The 18,313-nt window shown below is 51.4% G+C and overlaps 3 protein-coding genes across 5 annotated transcripts in view; 1 reads left to right on the forward strand and 2 right to left on the reverse strand.

Moving 5' to 3' along the window:
- TSPEAR (thrombospondin type laminin G domain and EAR repeats) overlaps nucleotides 1–18,313 on the forward strand; it is a 194,705-nt gene that overhangs the window by 35,976 nt on the left and 140,416 nt on the right. The window lies entirely within an intron of this gene.
- On the reverse strand, nucleotides 2,968–3,198 carry LOC129483093 (keratin-associated protein 12-3-like). The gene has a single exon (XM_055279920.1). It carries the CDS (start codon nucleotides 3,196–3,198, stop codon nucleotides 2,968–2,970), a length of 231 nt encoding a protein of 76 aa, XP_055135895.1.
- LOC129483079 (keratin-associated protein 10-3-like) lies at nucleotides 7,718–17,341 on the reverse strand. 3 transcript variants are annotated; one of them, XM_055279893.2, is made up of 3 exons: nucleotides 16,820–17,341; nucleotides 8,315–8,467; nucleotides 7,718–8,185 (listed from the first exon to the last, which is right to left on the reverse strand). In XM_055279893.2, exons 1-3 carry the CDS (start codon nucleotides 17,339–17,341, stop codon nucleotides 7,718–7,720), a joined length of 1,143 nt encoding a protein of 380 aa, XP_055135868.2. The 3 variants fall into 3 exon arrangements, with proteins under 3 accessions (XP_055135868.2, XP_055135867.2, XP_055135869.2); XM_055279892.2 differs by having other exon boundaries at nucleotides 7,718–8,467; XM_055279894.2 differs by lacking the exons at nucleotides 7,718–8,185; nucleotides 8,315–8,467 and having other exon boundaries at nucleotides 16,586–16,909; nucleotides 17,006–17,341.

The following is an 18,313-nucleotide window of genomic DNA, read 5'->3' on the forward strand; positions in this document are numbered from 1 at the left end:
GCGGAGCTTGCAGTAAGCCGAGATTGCGCCACTGCACTCCAGCCTGGGCAACAGAGCAAGACTCCGTCTCAAAAAAGAAAAAAAAAATCCCACAATGCACTGTCACTATTTTTGCTCTGGACAGTCAATTAGTTATAATTTTTTTTTTTTTTTTTTTTTTTTTTTTGAGACCTAGTCTCGCTCTGTCGCCCAGGCTGGAGTGCAGTGGCGCAATCTCGGCTCACTGCAAGCTCCGCCTCCCGGGTTCACGCCATTCACGCCTCAGCCTCCCGAGTAGCTGGGACTACAGGCGCCCGCCACCATGCCCGGCTAATTTTTTGTATTTTTAGTAGAGACGGGGTTTCACTGTGTTAGCCAGGATGGTCTCGATCTCCTGACCTCGTGATCTGCCCGCCTCGGCCTCCCAAAGTGCTGGGATTACAGGCCGAGCCACTGCGCCTGGCTTATTTATATTTATCTTCTTTTAAAATAATTTCTAGAGCTCTTCTTTTCTTTTCTTTTTTTTTCCCCAAGACAGAGTCTTGCTCTGTCACCCAGGACAGAGTGCAGTGGTACGATCGTGGCTCACTGCAACCTCCGCCTCCCGGGTTCAAGCAATTCTCCTGCCTCAGCCTCCTGAGTAGCTGGGATTACAGGGGCACACCACCATGCCTGGCTGATTTTTGTATTTTTAGTGGACGGGGTTTCACCACGTTGGCCAGGCTGGCCTCAGACTCCTGACCTCAGGTGATCCAGCCACCTCGGCCTCCCAAAGTGCTGGGATTACAGACATGAACCACGGCACCCAGACAAGAGGTCTTCTTTTCTTTGTGTGGATCCAAGTGTCTCTCTGCTATCATATTCCTTGGCTCGAAGAAATTGTTTAAGAATTTCTTATAGTGCATGTGTGCTGTTAATGAAGTCTTTCAGTTTTTGTTCATCTGAAAAAGTGTTTTCTTTCATTTTTGAAAGATACTTTTAGTGTCATAGGGTCGACAGATTTTCTTTCATTTGTGGTGGGGATATAGTTACCCAATTTGGGGTTCTCTGAACTTTTTGGATATGGGGCTTTATGTATTTCATTAGTTTTAGAATATTTCTCAACTATTCCCTCTTTGAATATTTCTTCTGCCCTGCCTTCTCTTTCTTCTCCTTCAGGGACTCCAATTACATCCATAAATGAGGAGTTGATGTTTTGCTCTTGTCTCCCTCCACCCTTCTCTCTTCCTCCTTCTCTTTGTGTTTTAATTTGGTCAATTTATATTTACATATTTTCAAATTCAAAGCTTCCACACCTGTTTGTATCAAGTGTAATGATGAGCCCACTGAAGGAAGCCATCTTTGATGCCGTATTTTGAGTTTTACCATATCCACTTGACCTTTCTTATAGTTTCCATCTCTCTGCTGAAATTACCCATCTGTTCATATATGTTTTTCATGCTTTACTCTTGATCTTTTAATCTATTCATTATAGTTATTTTAAAGTTTATACCCGATAGCTCTAACACCTGTGTCATTTTACGTTTTATTTTCTGTTTTTAGAGATAGTGTCTTGCTCTTTTACCCAGGCTGGAGTGCAGTGGTGCAATCTCAGCTCACTGCAGCCTCGAACTACCAGGCTCAAACGACTCTCCAGCCTCGGCCTCCCAATGTGCTGGGGTTACAGGTGTGAACTGTGCCCAGCCCCTGGGTCACTTTTGAATCCAGCTTTGTTGATTTCTTTCTCTCCTGACAATGGCTTGGTTTTTCCTTGCTTTTGTGCATGTCTTATAATTTTTTATTGAATATCAGACATCATCAGTTCTCTCTGGTAATGCGTGTGTCTCTTTTTCTGTCAGGTCATTAGTGTGTGTGGGGAGGTGGATGAATCAATCTGGTCAGACATTGACCGTGGTTTGGCTTTTGTTGTTACTGTGGTTGCCTTCAGTGCACCAACGGCTTGTGCTTAGGGTGTATCAGTGCTTGTGCTTAGGATGAGGGGTGGGGAGGGAGGTCAGTGCTTTTGCTCCACCCAAAGTTTCACACGCCCCTGCATGCCTGACATTCAGAGGAGATCTCTACACACTTCTGCCTTTCCCCAGAGGCAGGCTGACGTTGCTTATTGAGCTGTGCCTGCTAGGCTGGAGCTGGAGAAAGGAGGGCTCTCTGTTGTCCTGGTCCAGTGTCAGTCTTAGGCAGGCCCTTCACATGTGGGACTTGGAGAATGAGACTTTCTTGGACTTCCTGCTACCCCTCCCCGGGACAGACGAACTCTGCTCTGTATTTGTGGTGGGTGTTGTTTGAAGGAGTTTCCTGCCCTCTTTGCCATAGTAATCCTTTGAGGTATTGCATGGGATCCGGGGCCCAGGACTATTTCTTGTCCATCCTTCTGGGTAGAGGGTTGTTTTCTTCTACCCTCCCCCAACACGCTCCATCTGGAAGCTTCTTCTCTGGTGGTCTTTATACCCGGGTCCCAGGCATCTGGGTAACATAAAAACACAGCAGTTGTCTTCCTCATGGTGGTTCCCACTGTGTTTCCCAACATCTTATTACCCCACAGTGCAGGGCTTGGGGAGGGAGTCGGGGGACAGAACCTTCAAGCCACTCCCCCAACCAAGGACCCTCCACTTCAGCTCAGCCATCAGGAAGGCGGCTCTCTGAAGAGGTGCTGCTGCCATTAAAGTTGGTATGTACCTTCAAGGAAAGAACTTACAAAACATATGAAGATAAAAGAGAGACACGAGGTGTATAGGGACAGCCGATTTATTTGGCTCGCATGGATTTTAGTTTCCTGCTGGAGTGAGAGAAGGACTCTGGCAGCCAGGACTTCCTTGGGGGGTTCCCAGGGTCACGGAAGGTCTGAGTCATTTTTCCACGTTCTCACCCCAGAGTTCAGAGGTCTCCTTGAGCAGGCTTTTCTTCTGCCCTATGTGTGCAATCTGGGGGTCCACCAGATGCTTATTCATGGAGGGATACAGGTGTGTACCCCTGTGTACCAGGAGCAGCTGGTCAGCAGCAGGAAGGGTTGCTGCAGGAGATGGGTCTGTAGAGGATGGTGGTGCAGGGGGGCTGGCAGCACCCCAAAGATTGGCAGGAGGGAGTCACATATATGATGGGCCTGCAGCTCACGGGCACGCACACGGAGGACTGGCAGCTCATGGGCACATAGCAGGATGCCTGGCAGGGGCTGGGTATGCAGCAGGTTGGCCGGCAGCCCGGGGAGCAGCTGGTGTGGCACATGGTGGCGCGTGGCTGGGCTGGTACTGGGGAGGTGGATGGTGATGTCTGGAAGCTGCTTCTCTGGTGGTCTTTATACCTGGGTCCCGGGTGTCTGGGTAACACAAAAACACAACTGTTGTCTTCCTTGTGCTTGTTTCCACTGTGTTTCCCAACATCTTATTTTCCCACGTGTACTTTCCCGCGTTATGCTCCACCATAAATAGCTTTGGCCTTGAGGTTAGTTTCTTCTGTAAACAGGATGTTCTGGTTTGACATTCTGCAGGTTTTTTGTCAATTTTTTTGAGGCTACTACTGTGCACATAGCACCACTAGTTTGACTCAAAGTACCAACTCCTGTTGTTTCACTTTTGTTTCATGCTATCAAGGAAGATGTTGAGGCAATAATGTATTTTGAGCTTTTATTTTGTAGAATAAAACTTTAAAGCATAGATTGGCAAACTATGGTCTGTGAGCCAAATTTGGCCCACTGCCTGATTTTCAAATGAGCTTTTATTGGATCACAGCATGCCATTAGTTTATGTGTTGTCTGTGGCTTCTTTTGCACTATATTGGCACAACTGCATAGTTATGGAAGAGACTGTAACATGCAAAGGCTAAAATATTTGCCGTCTGCCCTTTACAGAAAGTTAGCCAACCCTGCCATAGAGTAATCTATACAAGAAGTTATTTGTTCATGCAACAAATATGTATTGTGTACTAGCAGCAAAGAGATCTTGGCCTCAAGAGCATTCTAGCAGTGGGCAATGAATAAATGAGTAAAGGAAGAAATGAATGCATGAAATAATTCCATACAGGGCTGAGTACTGGGGAAAATGGGTTCAGGAGATAGTAATGGGGGTGCTGGTGGGTGGTCTGGGGGGCCTCTGTGAGGAGACAGTGTGGCCCTGGAGAGAGTGAGGATGCTGCTTCAGAAACTGGTATGTCCAGGGGAGGCAGGAATCCTGCACTCTGGGTGTTGGGCCATGGGTGCAGGTGAACTGGTCAGATCATGAGGATCCAAGAACCAAGCATCAGAATCCCATGCTGGGGGGTCTAGGGTTTGGGGTTAGGAGTCAGATGGAAAAAGAGTCAGCAAACCTGAAGACACACCAGTAGAAATGATCTTTTCTCAAGAAGAGGAGAAAGAATCTAGAAAAATGAAAAGGCATATGAAACGGTACTGAACTGTCTAACATACTAGTAGTTTCAACCTCAGAAAGAGAAGACAGTGATACTGAACCATAAATAAGTTTTGAAAAAATAATGGCCCAAGACACCAAATTTGATTTAAAAAATAACAACTTACAGACCCAAGAATCTCAGAACCTGTAGGAGGATCAACACAAAGAAAACCATATCCAAGCATCAAATAGTAAAAGTAATGAAAACCAAAAAAATATTGAAGACAGTGGAAAAAAAAGACACTTTTCATACAAGGTACAAGGTTCTTGCAAGCATGAGAAAATCCCTCACTTCTTAGCAAAAACAGTGGAAGCCAGAAGACAATGGAACAACTTCTTTAAAATGCTGAAAAAAAAATTGCCAACCCAGAATTCTATAACTATGAAAAAGATCCTTCAAAACATGTTGAGGTAAAAACCTGTTCAGAAGAGCAAAAGCTGGGAGAAATCCTCCCCTGCAGATGTGCGCTGCAGACGATGTGCACAGATGTCCTTTAGGTTGACTAGGACGAGGCCAGGTGGGCCCTGACCTGCAGGAAGGAGTAGGAGGAACAGGGGAAGGTAAAGGAGCAGGTAAATATCAAAGTAGCGCAGGCTACTTCCCACCAAAGTAGCTGGGACTATAGGTGCACGCCACCACGTTCAGCTAAATTTTATTTTATTTTTTGTGGAGATGGGGTCTCACCGTGTTGCCTGGGCTGCTCTTGAACTCCCAGGCTCAAGTGATCCTCCCTCCTCGGCCTTCCACGGTGCTGAGATTACAGGCATGTGCCGCGTCTGGACCAACATGTCTTTTTTTAAGGGGACACTATTCAGCCCAGGAAAGAGGTCGGTGCAAAGCCATGAGAGCAGCCTGGGTTCCTCTGTGCGTCGGTGGGCCGTGGCGTCTTTCATCGTGGTTCCTTGGGAAGGAAGAGTCCACTGGGAATCCGCGTGACTGGGCTTCTTCAGGACACAGTCCGAGCCCACTGCACACACAGGAAGGCCCGATGCTGGGCCTGAGGGTGGCCTGGCTCCCATCCAGGCATTGAGGCTATTGCAGAAGGAGGGAGGCCTGTGTGGGGGATGCCTGTGCTAATTCCAAGAATGGGAAGCTTGGCCCCCAAAACCGAGGTCTGCCCCGACAGAGCCAGCTTGGTCCCTGTGGCATGCGTGTGGGCCACACGGGAGAAAGGGTGTGGGCACGCCCTGGGTATGAGTGGGATTTGCCTGGAGGGGGTGCCGTCCTCAGCAGAAGGGGGCTGTTGGCACACGTGGGTAGCGGGGGAGCCATCTGGGAACCAAGAAATCAGCTAAAAGGAGCACCAGCCAGTGCACCCCTCCTGTTGAGAGGCCCATGTCTAGAAACTTCCGTTACCAGGATGCCCTGTGTTGATGAGCATGTGAGGTGCAGGGGGACTCCTTAGAGGGCCCCCTCCACAGACCGCTGCTCACCCCTCCTCCCAGGCCAGCAGCCTCGCCTGGGGCTGTGCTCTCACCCTTACAACTGGGCGAGGGTGCCTGCAGGCTGGAGGGTCTCTGATCACACCCTGACGAGCATGCACCAGCCATGTCCTCGCCTTACAGACACCCTCCCCCGGTCCCCATGGGCCGTCCGGCTCTGTCCAGCAGGCGGTGGAGGGGCTTTGCGGTTCCCCGTGGTTTCACGGAATGCCTTTGCAGGCAGCAGCTGCCCCTGACTCAGTGGGTCCTTCCTCTCCCTCACAGACAGGAGGGGCACCCCGGGACCTGGGGGGGCGGAGAACTCGGAGCTGCCGCTGTGCTGTGAACACCTTCACGCACGTTCACAGGGGAGGGGACCCCACCGCTGCAGCCCTAGTCTCTCCTCCGCGTCTGGCACTGCGGCAGCTTGACCACGTGGGCTTGGACAGCTGCATGGACACATGGCCACCAGCAGACCTGCATGTCAGCTGCCACACAGAGCACAGGGGCCCGGGTGTCACCAGCTGTGCCCGGCCATGGCTGTCCCTGGCTTTCCCCTCAGGAGCCATCGGGAGGCTCAAAGGCTCTGGTGCCCTGGAGGCTGCGGCCCTGGGTGCGTCTGCCCGCTGGTTGCACAGCGGCTCGGCCTCAGCAATGTTAGTGCCCCCTGTGCCTTAGGCTCCCTTGTGCCTTTGGTTAGTGGTGAGGTGGAAACGTCTCCCCCTCTTTTTTTTAACTCTTTGTGCTGTGAAAGGTCCATGAAGGCCTTTGTCCACTTATTTATGGGGATGGCCGTATTTTTCTTAATATTTGAATAAGCAAGTAACGGACACAGGGGTTGAATAAACTCTGGCAAACTGAGAGATTTATGAGTCAATGCGGGTTTAAATTCAGCTACTTTCTGGTTAAAGGTCCTCTTGGGGTTTTTGTTCTGTCGCCTCTTCCCTGGGCCCTCCCAGCCTCCTGAGGAGATGCTGACGTGACTGGTCTCACTAGTGTCCTCTTCACTCTCCAGTGCTAGTGGTCCACTGAGACTACAGCCTCATCCTCTCCCACTGTTCTAAGGGTTCATCGATAAGGTGTCTTTTTGCTCTGTGTCTCCTCACCCAGGCCTTAAACCCTGAGTAGGATGAGTGACGTCTGAGTGACCGCAGAACCCCTCTTGGGGCCCATGGAATTGCTAGTGCTTCAGAGCACACAGGGCGGCCCTCAAACTCTCGGGGCAGCCCTCTGTGTGGGCACCTTCTCCACGGCCCACACACCACGCGGCCAGCACGGTGCGTGGGGCTCTCAGGTCCCACCTGAACGGGATGTCTGCTTCTTCTCGACTCAGCTTTAGCTTGGACTGGCAGGGGCCAGGCATGGGCAGGTGGCCCAAAGCTCACCAGAGGCCGAGCCCACTCAGCTCTGCTCCCCTCCCTGGCTCAGGTTGGAGGCTCATCCCCTGTGGGCAGGGCTTTGGCAGCAGGAGGGGTGTGGAGCTGATCACATTTGCTTTCAAAGCCTGCTGTCTCCCAGGTGTTTGATGTTAGGATGAGAGACACTATCCTGTCTGCCTTTAACAGGACAGTGGGTCCCACACCCCAAATTGGGAGTAGGCAGAGGGGCTCAGGGGAAGAGCAGAAAGTGCACACCAGCCCGTATTTCCTGACTCAAGAATGTATTATTAGAGCAGTTCTTCTTTGTCACATTGGGTGTAAGCAATACATTTGGAGAAGGGGGTTCCAGAAGGCCACAGTCCACCTGCTGAGGGATTTGTGGGTTGTCTCTTCCCAGACAGTGGTGAGGAAAGTGTCATGTGCTCAAAATCCCCTTCAGGCAGCAACTATGTGGCTACTGATGGAGCTGGTGGATTCTGAGGACTCCAGGGGCTCCTGAGACTGGAGTATCCTGCTTGTCAGCAAATACACAGTCGGCAGGAGACAAGGATTGAGCATTCAGCAGCTGGACTTCTCACCTGAGCAGAGGCTGTAGCAGGCCAGGCGGGAGCATGCGGGGCGGCAGAGGAGGGACACGCAGGAGGCCGGGCAGCAGCAGCTGGACTGGCAGGAGGAGGTGGGGGCACAGCAGGAGGAGATGGGCACACAGCAGGTGGACCTGCACACGGGGCGGCAGAGGAGGGACACAGAGGAGGAGGGTCTGCAGCAGGAGGTGGTGCAGCAAGCTGGCTGGCAGCTAGACTGCTGGCAGCATGAAGAGGAAGCCCCAGAACAGACGGGCACACAGCAGATAGGCTTGCAGTACACAGTCTTGCAGCAGATGGGCACACGGCAGGCCTGCTGGTAGGAAGAGGAGGTGCAGCAAGCCGGCTGGCAGCTAGACTGCTGGCAGCATGAAGAGGAATCCTCAGAGCAGGTGGACACACAGCACACAGGCTTGCAGCAGACGGGCACACAGCAGGCCCGCTGGCAGGAGGAAGAGGCACAGCAAGCTGGCTGGCAGGTAGACTGCTGGCAGCATGAAGAAGCAGCACCACAGCAGACAGGCACACAGCACACAGGCTTGCAGCAGACAGTCTTGCAGCACATAGGCACACAGCAGGACTGCTGGCAGGGGGAGGAGGTGCAGCAAGCCGGCTGGCAGCTAGACTGCTGGCAGCACGAGGGTGTGCAGGAGCTGGTACAGCCTGATTGGCAGGGGCTGGGCTCACAGGCCGCCTGGCAGCAGGGGCTGGACACACAGCTCACTGGGGTGCAGACCAGGGTCAGGCAGGGGGCTGGGGTGCAGCAGCTGGGGGCGCCACAGGGGGCTCACAGCAGCTCTCTGGGCAGTCGTCCACCTGCCGGGAGTCGGAGTAAGCACTGGAGCAGACGGACATGGTGGACGCAGCCATGCTGGGGTGGGGAGGAGGTGAGCTGGGAGCTGGGGGAGGTGTCAGTGAGTGAGTGTGTGAGTGAGTGAGTGAGTGAGGTGCTCAGGGCTGTGGGGCTTTTAAATCCCTCCCCGGCATGTGTTGTCCTGACAGGAGGCTCCACAAGCTTCTCTTCCTTGTTGGTGTTTACAGCTGGTGGCTGGAGATGCGTCATTCATGCTGGTTTATCTCTTTGTTTTTCCCTCATTAAACTGGTGTGTATGTCACAGGGCTCTGTTTCTTCATCAGTTTTTATTTTGGCCACAGAAATGTGGTGGAAAATATTTCAAGCAAACTTTTGTTGAGTTGAGGTTTTAGAGATGAACGTTTCTCCAAAGGAAGCAATTCTGGTTCCACCTATCGTGTTTCTGGACTGATTAGATATATTTTATTACTTTTAGCATCTTAAAACATAAACATGGAGAAAAATGTGCACTTCATATGAAATAAAAATGGCATAGACGATAAGATAAGAGGAAGCTGGCCGAGTGCAGTGACTCATGCCTCTAATCCCAGCACTTTGGGAGGCTGAGGTAGGTGGATCACGAGGTCAGGAGTTTGAGACCAGCCTGGCCAGCATGGTGAAACCCTGTCTCTACTAAAAATACAAAAAATTAGCCAGGCATGGTGGCAAGTGCCTGTAGTCCCAGCTACTTAGGAGGCCGAGGCAGGAGAATTCTTGAACCCAGCAGGTGGAGGTTGCAGTGAGCTGAGATTGCACCATTGCACCCCAGCCTAGGTGACAGAGCAAGATTCTGTCTAAAAAAAAAAAAAAAAAAAAAAAAAAAAAGCAAAGTGCTAAGTGGCCCTCCCTTCAATCCCTCACACCTTGTAAGGAGAATACTCAGAGATTCAGTAGCTGGTGGATCCGTGCTTTATTTTTGTCTCTTCAGCTCTTCCATGCCACCCTCAGAGGCTCTCTTTGTTTTATTTGAAGCTGCACCCTGGATTATTTCAATTTTCATTTTGCCTTGGTGAAAGACCAAGTACTTTTTCATATATGGTGATTTTAGGACATACATTTTAAGATTCCTTGCTTGTCTGAAAATATATCAACTTTATCCTCACATTTATAATGTTAGTTTAGCTGGGTATAAAATTCTGGTTTTAAATTACTTTTCCTCAAAATGATGAACACATGTCACCATTTTTTTGTGATGTCCAGTGTTGCTGATGACAGTCTGATGCTGGTCATTTGTCATTTTTTAGTTTCTCTCTCTCTCTCCTTAACTCTCTGGGAGCATTTGGGTTTCTTTTTATTGTCCTAAAGTGTCACGTTTTTGTTTCTAGGCTACTGCATTATTTTACTTTCTGTGGTTAGAACTTATTGAGCCTTTCAGTATAAAGACTTATCTCTGAAGTGTTTTTCTATTTTTAATAATAATTTCATCCTTCCCGGTCTCTCTTCTTATGACTTTTTACTTTCATCTTGTGATGAATGAAATATGTTATCCATTCACTCTGATGATGTTACTTTGAGTTTTTAAATGTTTTTTTCTTGTTTCATTGGATATCAGGTAGTCTGCTCATTGGTGGCAGTTCATTCAGTTTTCTGAATAAAAGACTATTTTATTCCAGTGCATTAGGGTCCTGCTCCAATTTACTCCCTAACCTGTTTCTGTCTCCTCTTTTCTACAAACATATGAAGGACCCTGCTGAGCCTCCTGTTTTTGTTAGATAATTTTGATTTCATTTTTTATAACTCTAAATATCCTTTCAGTGATTATTAGTACAGGTATGTGAGACCTGTGTGCTTAATCCACTTTCCGGGACTGAAGGACTTAGTGCTGCTTTCAGGAGATGATAGGAAAGCCAGGAAGTCTAGGGTGACACCATATTAGTGGGTGCACTACAGACACACACAGTGCAAGTACGGTCTTTTTACATCAGCCACAACATGAGGTGTAACTTTGGAGCCCCGGACTGACTGGAGACATGACTTTTTGGATCATGGAACTTTCCACTGGGGGCCAGCAGGGCAGCTTCTATGGGCCATCAAATGATCAAACCATTTCTTAAATCAAGCAGACACTCTGGGGATCTGAGTGAGCTGAGTGGCAGGGATTGAATGGCCCTGGTTGGGTGAGGGAGGTGCCGGGAGGAGATGTGAGTCTGGAGGGCAGGGTGGCCCACGGCCGGGTCTTCTGCAAGTGACACACATTTGGATTCTTCTTTTCCAAAACATAGTCTTTTGTTTTATTTGACTCCCTTTCGTTGTGGCTGGCTGCCCAGCACAACGCTGGAGACGTGATGACAGCAGCCCTCCGGTCTTGTTTCCAAAGTTAACAGAAATGCCTCCCGCAGCTCCGCACTAAGCCGGTGTTTGCTGGTTTGTAGCACAGCCTTGGTCTCGTGCATGCAGTGTTTTCCTACTTTAGTTTATCATGAATTTTGCCTCAGGCTTTTAAGGAAGGAGTGAGTTTGTGTGTGTGTGTGTGTGTGTGTGTGTGTGTGTGTGAATGTGTGTGTTATAATCTACTGAGAGTTCCAGTGGCTTTTCTGCTTCTATTTTATGAGTATAGTTAATGATACCCTTTGTAACTTGAGCGATCTAAGATATACATTACTTGATAATGGCTCATTATCCCTTTTTCCCCAGCTTTATTGAGATATAATTGACAAATAAGAATTATATAAATTCAAGATGTACAACATGACATCTTGATACATGTACACATTGTGTCATGATTACCACGGTCAAGCTAATTAATATGTCCATCATCCACGCAGTTACCTTTATTTTGTGATGAGACATTTAAGATGGACTCTTAGAAGATTTCGGTGTTACTGTGTTGTGTTCTGTGTTACAGTCAACTGTCCTCATGCTGCACATGAGGTTTCCAGAACTGACTCATCCTGCACAGCTGAAGCTGTATCCTGTCATCAACACGTCCCCACTCCCTGCACCCCCTGGCCTTCGAATCCCCACTCTACTCTCTGCTTTGTTTAACTTGGCTTTTTTAGATTCCACAAATAAGCGAGATCTGCAGCATTTGTCTTTCTGTGCCTGGGTCACTTCACCTAGCGTAGTGTGTGCAGGTTCATCCATGTTGCCACAGATGACAGGATCTCCTTCCTTTCTATGGCTGAATCGTATTCCATTGTGCATATACACCGCATTTTCTTTATCCACTCATCTGTTGACGGTCACTTAGGTTGCTTCCATATCTTGGCTGTTGTGAATAGTGCTGCAGTTAGCATGGCAGTGCAGGTATCTCTGAGATCTGGCTTTAATTTGTCTTGTATAAATACACAGAAGTGGGATTGCTCATCATATGGTAGTTCCATCTTTAATTTTTAATTTTTTGATTTTTTTTTTTTTTGAGATGGAGTCTCGCTCTGTTGCCCAGGCTGGAGTGCAGTGGTGCAATCTCGGCTCACTGCAAGCTCCGCCTCCCGGGTTCACGCCATTCTCCTGCCTCAGCCTCCCAAGTAGCTGGGACTACAGGTGCCTGCCACCACACCTGGCCAATTTTTGTATTTTTAGTAGAGATGGGGTTTCACCATGTTAGTCAGGATGGTCTCGATCTCCTGACCTCGTGATCTGCCCGCCTCGGCCTCCCAAAGTGCTGGGATTACAGGCGTGAGCCACTGCGCCTGGCCCCATTTTTAATTTTTTGAGGAACTTCCATACTATTTCCCATAATGGCTATACATAGTGGCTTTGTTTTCTGTTAATGTAGGTTCATACAATCTCTTACATTATGTTTTTAAATGACATTGGTCTACAGTCCTATCTCTCTCGCCGTTGTTCCTGGTTTTGGCATCAGGGTGTCACCAGTCTTACTAGAGGAATCCAGAGGACCTCTGGCTTCTTCTGATCTCTGGAATATTTCAAGTATCACAGAAAAGTCTTTGTATTGAAGGTTGATGATATACACCTTTGAAACATCTGAGTCTGCCTTCTGAAGAATGAGCTTTTTCAATACCATTTCCATATTTTCCTGGATATCATTGTATTAAAATTTTTGTCTTGTTACTCAGTGTAGGTAATTTATATTTTTTAGAACACGGTACATTTCATTTATATTTCCAAATTTTAGGATAAATATACCCATACTATGTTCTTATACTGAAAAAGGAAAATCTGTGAATCTGTGAGCATACTTCTTTTTCCATCTTTCATGTCTGCTTATTTTTATTAGACTTTATTTTTATTTTCTTTAGATTTTCCTTGATGGGTGTCTGCGGATTTTTGTGGACATTTGAAAAGAGGGGGTCATGTTCCTTCTTGTTGGAGATTGTTGAGTAAAAGTTTCAGAAAGCGTCATGGGTGGTAAACTTTCCGGATCCCTGTTGTTTAAGAACAGCCCTCCCGCTGACACCTGCCACAGCAGAGTCTAGGTGCGGAATTTCTTCCCTCCACCTTGGTAGAGGCTGGGCCACCAATGCGTCTCGTATTTGCATAACTTTGACCTTCTTGTGAAGTCTTTCCTCTGTCTAGAACCTGGCACTATTGTCTCTTTCTTGTACTTCATTCATTTCACCAGACCCCTCCTCCGTCACTGTCATCAGCTGTGTTCATCCCCTCGATCCCATCTTCCTTTAGTTCAAAGAACTTATATTCCCATACGGGTTTGATGATTTCTTCCATTCTTGGATTTTCTCCCCACTGCGATCCCGGTTAGAATCACAGACCCTGGGTCTCCTGGGCTCTTCCCACTCAGATCTCAGGCTCTTCTTGGCTTTATCTCTGTCCTTCTGCATTGGGTTTGGGTCAATCCTTGCCTGAACTGGGGTCACTGTATCAGCAATTCTGCTTTCAGGGTCTGTTATGCAGACCATCATTGAGTTTCATCCGTGTTTAGAGTGTCATGCTTTCAGTCTCCTGGAACTTGGGGTGTTTTCCTTCCTCCTCTTCCTCCTCCTTTTTGGTAGCACCCTGTTCTTGTTTCATGGAGTGACAGCCTCTTTGTTTCCTCATATCTGCATCATCGCTTGTTCAGACTTTGCTTTTCTGTCATGCTGTGATTTCCTCACATGTCTGAGGACCCTTAGTTGTTGTTCACATTTTTAAGTGAGGGTCTAGATTGTCTGGCATTCATTGCTGAAAGGTTTTCTGCACATAGATACACATATTCTGTACCCACAGCTGATGCTGGGGCTCTGATGGGGGGGCCTTGTTCATCGCTGATTGGACATGGGGGCTCCAGTTCATCTTGGCATCCAGAGCTTCTTGGGGCGTGGCCTCTTCCTCTCCAGCTTGGGACCTAGCCTGGGAGGCTCCTGGGCCAGCCCCACCCTTCCTGGTTCTCCCGCTGGTTGCAGGCATGGAATGGCTCTTCTTTAGAACTCGACCCATCAGTTAAAGACCACTGAGTGCCCACAGCCATCCTCACGTATGGTCCCTTTGCTAGGGTCTCCGGGAAAAGTCATTTGTCTTCAGAGTCCTTCTTCTGCCTTTCTTTCTGTTGGATTTAAAGTCAATAGAACCTGATCTTTTTGTCTTGCCTTTCCCAGAAAATCCTTACTGAGCTAGTCTGTGGATGGCATGCCTCCATTTTCTATCACTGCTCTGGCGCCATTCATTTTTATTTAGATGAAGGGGAGGTGGAGGCATTGGCCAGTGGCCATCCCAAATGGAGGGCTGAGACTGTTTTTAACACATTGACCAAGAGAAAATTCACAAGCCATGAAGTTCACCCACTGTAAGTGCACAATCCATTGGTTTTTAGTGTATTCCCAGTGTTTCTCAGCCATCATCAATATGTAATTTTACAACATTCCCACTCCAAAAACCACACCCATAAGCAGTCACTCCTCATGAGCTCCTCCGCCAGCCTTGGTCACCCACTCATCTACTTCCTTTCTCTGTGGATTTGCCTGTCCTGAGTCTTTCATACAAATAGAATCCCACCACATGCGGCCTCTCGCTGAGCATCATGCTTTCAAGGCTCACGCATGTTGTGGCCTGTGTCAGTATTTGATCCCTTTTCATGGCTGAATAATATTCCCGTGGGAATGGGCTGTGTTTTGCTTGTCCATTCATCCTCTGATGGCCATTTGGGCTCTTTCCACTTCTTGGCTTCTGTCAGTGGTGCTGTGTACATGGGCACACAAATCTGTGTGCCCATTCCTCCGGGGTAGATGCCTAGAACTGGACTGACAGGGTCACAGGGTCACACAGTGAGTGACATTTTGAGGAACTGTTTTCCAAGGTGCTTTCACTGGGAGTTGAAGCTCTGATGAGGCAGAAGACACATCGAATGAGAACCCAGAGCAGGGATCAGAGGTGAGACCACCCCTGACCAGAAGGTGTCCTCCTTGGGGATGGCCAGACAGGATGGGTCCTTTCAGTGCCTCGGACGAGGGCAGGTGGGGACAATGGCAAATGTGGAGGAGGTCAGAGAGCCAGCCCCGTGCCCTCCTCCCGGCTCTCTGTTCTGACCCTGTGGCCATCAGTGGGCACAGTGAGGTGGGGCTCAGACACGCATGTGTGGGGAGCCCCTCCCCAGGATGTCTCTGGAGCCCTAGGATGGAGGCTCGGCCCCTGCCAGCTGCCCCCAAACCAGGGCAGGATTTGGACAAACATCTCTGTCCCTGGAGGCCCTCATTTGTCCTTTCATGGGGACTTGGCTTTGCTTCCAAGGAGGTGGACAAGGCTGTGTCAGTTTGGCCCCGGCCCTGGAGATGGCTGCTGCTGGTTGTCCTGGGTGGTCTGCCTCAAGGGGAGTGAGGGAGGCAGCTGTGCTGACCACAGTGAACTCTGTCGGGTGGGACTCCAGGAGGTCCTGGTGCTGGGGCTGGCGGCCTCTGGCATTGACATTCAAGGGTCATTTGCTGGAGCCGGACCTGGTCTCTCAAATGTGCACAGCGACCTGGCGGAAAGAGTGCGGCGGCTTGTGCTGCTTCCCCGACATGGCATCTGGGATGGAGGGTGGCAGGCAGAGCTAAGGGCTATTTGGGAGAGACCTGGGAGGCTGGGGGTGTGGGGACAGGGTCCTCGGGGTCAGAGTCCAGGACCACGGGACCAGGAGGGAGCTAGGACCCTGAATCTCCAGGCGAGGCTGCATGGGGCAGGGGGGGCCCACGGGCTTGGTTAGTGGGTGCCATGGTCCCTGCCCATCTGTGCTCTCACCAGCGATGCCTGAGCAATGGGTATTCCAGAACCCCATGAATACTGGGCTGCAGGGCTAGAGTCCTGGGGGAGGGCGTGGTCCCCATGTCTTACTGTGGAGGAGGCGAGGGCTGCAGGGACGGGCACTGTGATCCATAGCTGGTCTCCCCAAGGGCAACAGGAGGGGTGAAGCTGCTGGCCAGAGCTAGGCCCCGGGTGGGCACTCTAGTCCTGGGGGGCAGCCACAGAGCTGGGGAGGGTGAATGTGGCTCAGGGGCCCAGAGCTGCTGCCAGGGTCCACTTTGTCCCAAAACTCCTGGCCTTGGTTCCAGAGGCAGCTTCCCTAAGATGGGCCGGGGGGCCATGTGCTGGGGTTGGGGGCCCACGGGGCTAAGAGGGAGACTGGCCTTCAGGGTTCACAGAGGCCAGCACCAGGTGGCATTGCTTCCTGCCTCATCCCATGCCCCTCGGGGGTCCACAGACAGGATGGAAGGTCGACAGAGACAGAGGGGTGGAGCCAGGCCTGCTGGGGGTCAGGACTCTCCCTGCAGTCACGGGTGGCATCACTTCCCACCTCACCCTGTGCCCCCCGGGGGTCCACAGACAGGACAGAGGTTGGTGTGAGACAGAGGCGGCTTTATTAGAACTAGAGGGGGTGCTGCCCAGGGTGGAACCAGGCCTGCTGGGGGTTAGTTCTGCAGAACTTGGGTCTGGGGGAGCAGCTGGGGTCCCTCATGCAGCCAGCATCTGGGAAGGACTGGGGGAGCATCCTGGTCCCTGAGACAAAAAGCCTGCCCCATCTTCTGAGGGTGTCAAAGCCAGAGAGGGCAGAGCTGGCTGGGGCAGCTGGGAGGTCAGCCCCTGGTGGGAAGGGACTCTGGATGACATCCAGGGCTGTCAGCAGCTGGACTTCTGGCCAGAGCAGAGGCTGTAGCAGGCGGGGCGGGAGCACACGGGGCGGCAGAGGAGGGACACGCAGGAGACTGGGCGGCAGCAGCTGGGCTGGCAGGAGGAGGCAGAGGCACCGTTGGAGGGGACGGGCACGCAGCAGGTAGACCTGCACACGGGGCTGCAGAGGAGGGACACAGAGGAGGAGGGTCTGCAGCAGGAGGTGGTGCAGCAAGCCGGCTGGCAGCTAGACTGCTGGCAGCATGAAGTGGAAGCCCCAGAGCACACAGGCACATAGCAGACGGACTTGGAGCAGACAGGCACACAGCAGGCCTGCTGGCAGGAGGAGGAGGTGCAGCAAGTTGGCTGGCAGCTAGACTGCTGGCAGCATGAAGGGGAAGACTCGGAGCAGGTAGGCACGAAGCACACAGGCTTGTTACAGACGGGCTTGCAGTAGACGGGCACACAGCAGGCCTGCTGGCAGGGGGAGGAGGTGCAGCAAGCCGGCTGGCAGCTAGACTGCTGGCAGCATGAGGGTGTGCAGGAGCTGGTGCAGCCTGATTGGCAGGCGCTGGGCTCACAGGCCGCCTGGCAGCAGGGGCTGGACACACAGCTCACTGGAGTGCAGAGCAGGGTCAGGCAGGGGGCCGGGGCGCAGCAGCTGGGGGCGCAGCAGGAGGGCTCACAGCAGCTCTCTGGGCAGTCGTCCACCTGCCAGGAGTCGGAGCAGGCGCTGGAGCAGATGGACATGGTGGACGCGGCCATGCTGGGGTGGGGAGGAGGTGAGCTGGGGGAGGTGTGTGAGTGTGTGAGTGAGTGTGTGAGTGAGTGAGTGAGTGTGTGTGTGAGCCTGTCGGCTGCTGGGGCTTTTATATGCCCAGGGCCTGTGTTTTCCCAGTAGGAGACTCCGCAACGCCCTCCCCTTCCGTGTTGGTGTTTGGAGCCGGGAGGACCCTCATTATTTCTGCTTCCTTTGCCGTGACTTGTCCTCACTCTGCTCCTAACACTCGGCTGGTCCTGGGCAGGACCGGTGCCCCTGGCTGAGCCTGTCCCCCGGGAACACCAGGAGGGAAGGTGTGACCTCTCTGGGGCTGACCAGGTGACTTCCACCTGGCAGGTCCCGTGACGGTGCCCGGCGTGGGCCCTCAGCCCGGGGGAGGCCCAGCCTCTGTCTGCAGGGACCTCACGGGGTGGGCTGGCGTGGCTGCGATTGGGAGAGCCAGGACGGAGGCGCCTGTGTTGGGAAAAGACGCTTGAGGGCAGCGCTTCCTGGCGGGCTCTGGGATCTTCTGAGATCCTGATGTCTGCCAAGGGCAGAAGGACAGAGAGGACCTCCCCTCCCCTAAGAAGGAGATGGAACGTTCCGGCAGGGCCTCTGGACAGTCAGCTCATTAGGAGGACAAGGTTTGGGGACTGGCTTTTGGGTCTGGACTGCCGTCCCCTGGAGCCCTGGTCAGGTGTCCTGTGAGGGGCGGGTGCAGGTCAGGGTCTGAGGGTGGGGAGCGGCCTCCACCTCGGAGAGGCAGGTGTGGAGTGAGGGTTATGTGGAGAGTGCTTGGGATTGGCAAAGCTGTCCCATGCTTGGGAGGTCACTGGGCAGGGCTGGCCCTGACCCCGGGGCAGGGACGGTCACAGGCAAGCTCCTCTGTCCCAGGGCCTGAGCCCAGCACGGCCTGAGGCTGGTTCTGAGGAACCGCAAACATCTCCCAATGTCCTTCCAGCCTCTTCTGAAAAGGG

Source organism: Symphalangus syndactylus, chromosome 5 (assembly GCF_028878055.3).
Source record: "Symphalangus syndactylus isolate Jambi chromosome 5, NHGRI_mSymSyn1-v2.1_pri, whole genome shotgun sequence".
Classification (NCBI taxonomy): domain Eukaryota; kingdom Metazoa; phylum Chordata; class Mammalia; order Primates; family Hylobatidae; genus Symphalangus; species Symphalangus syndactylus.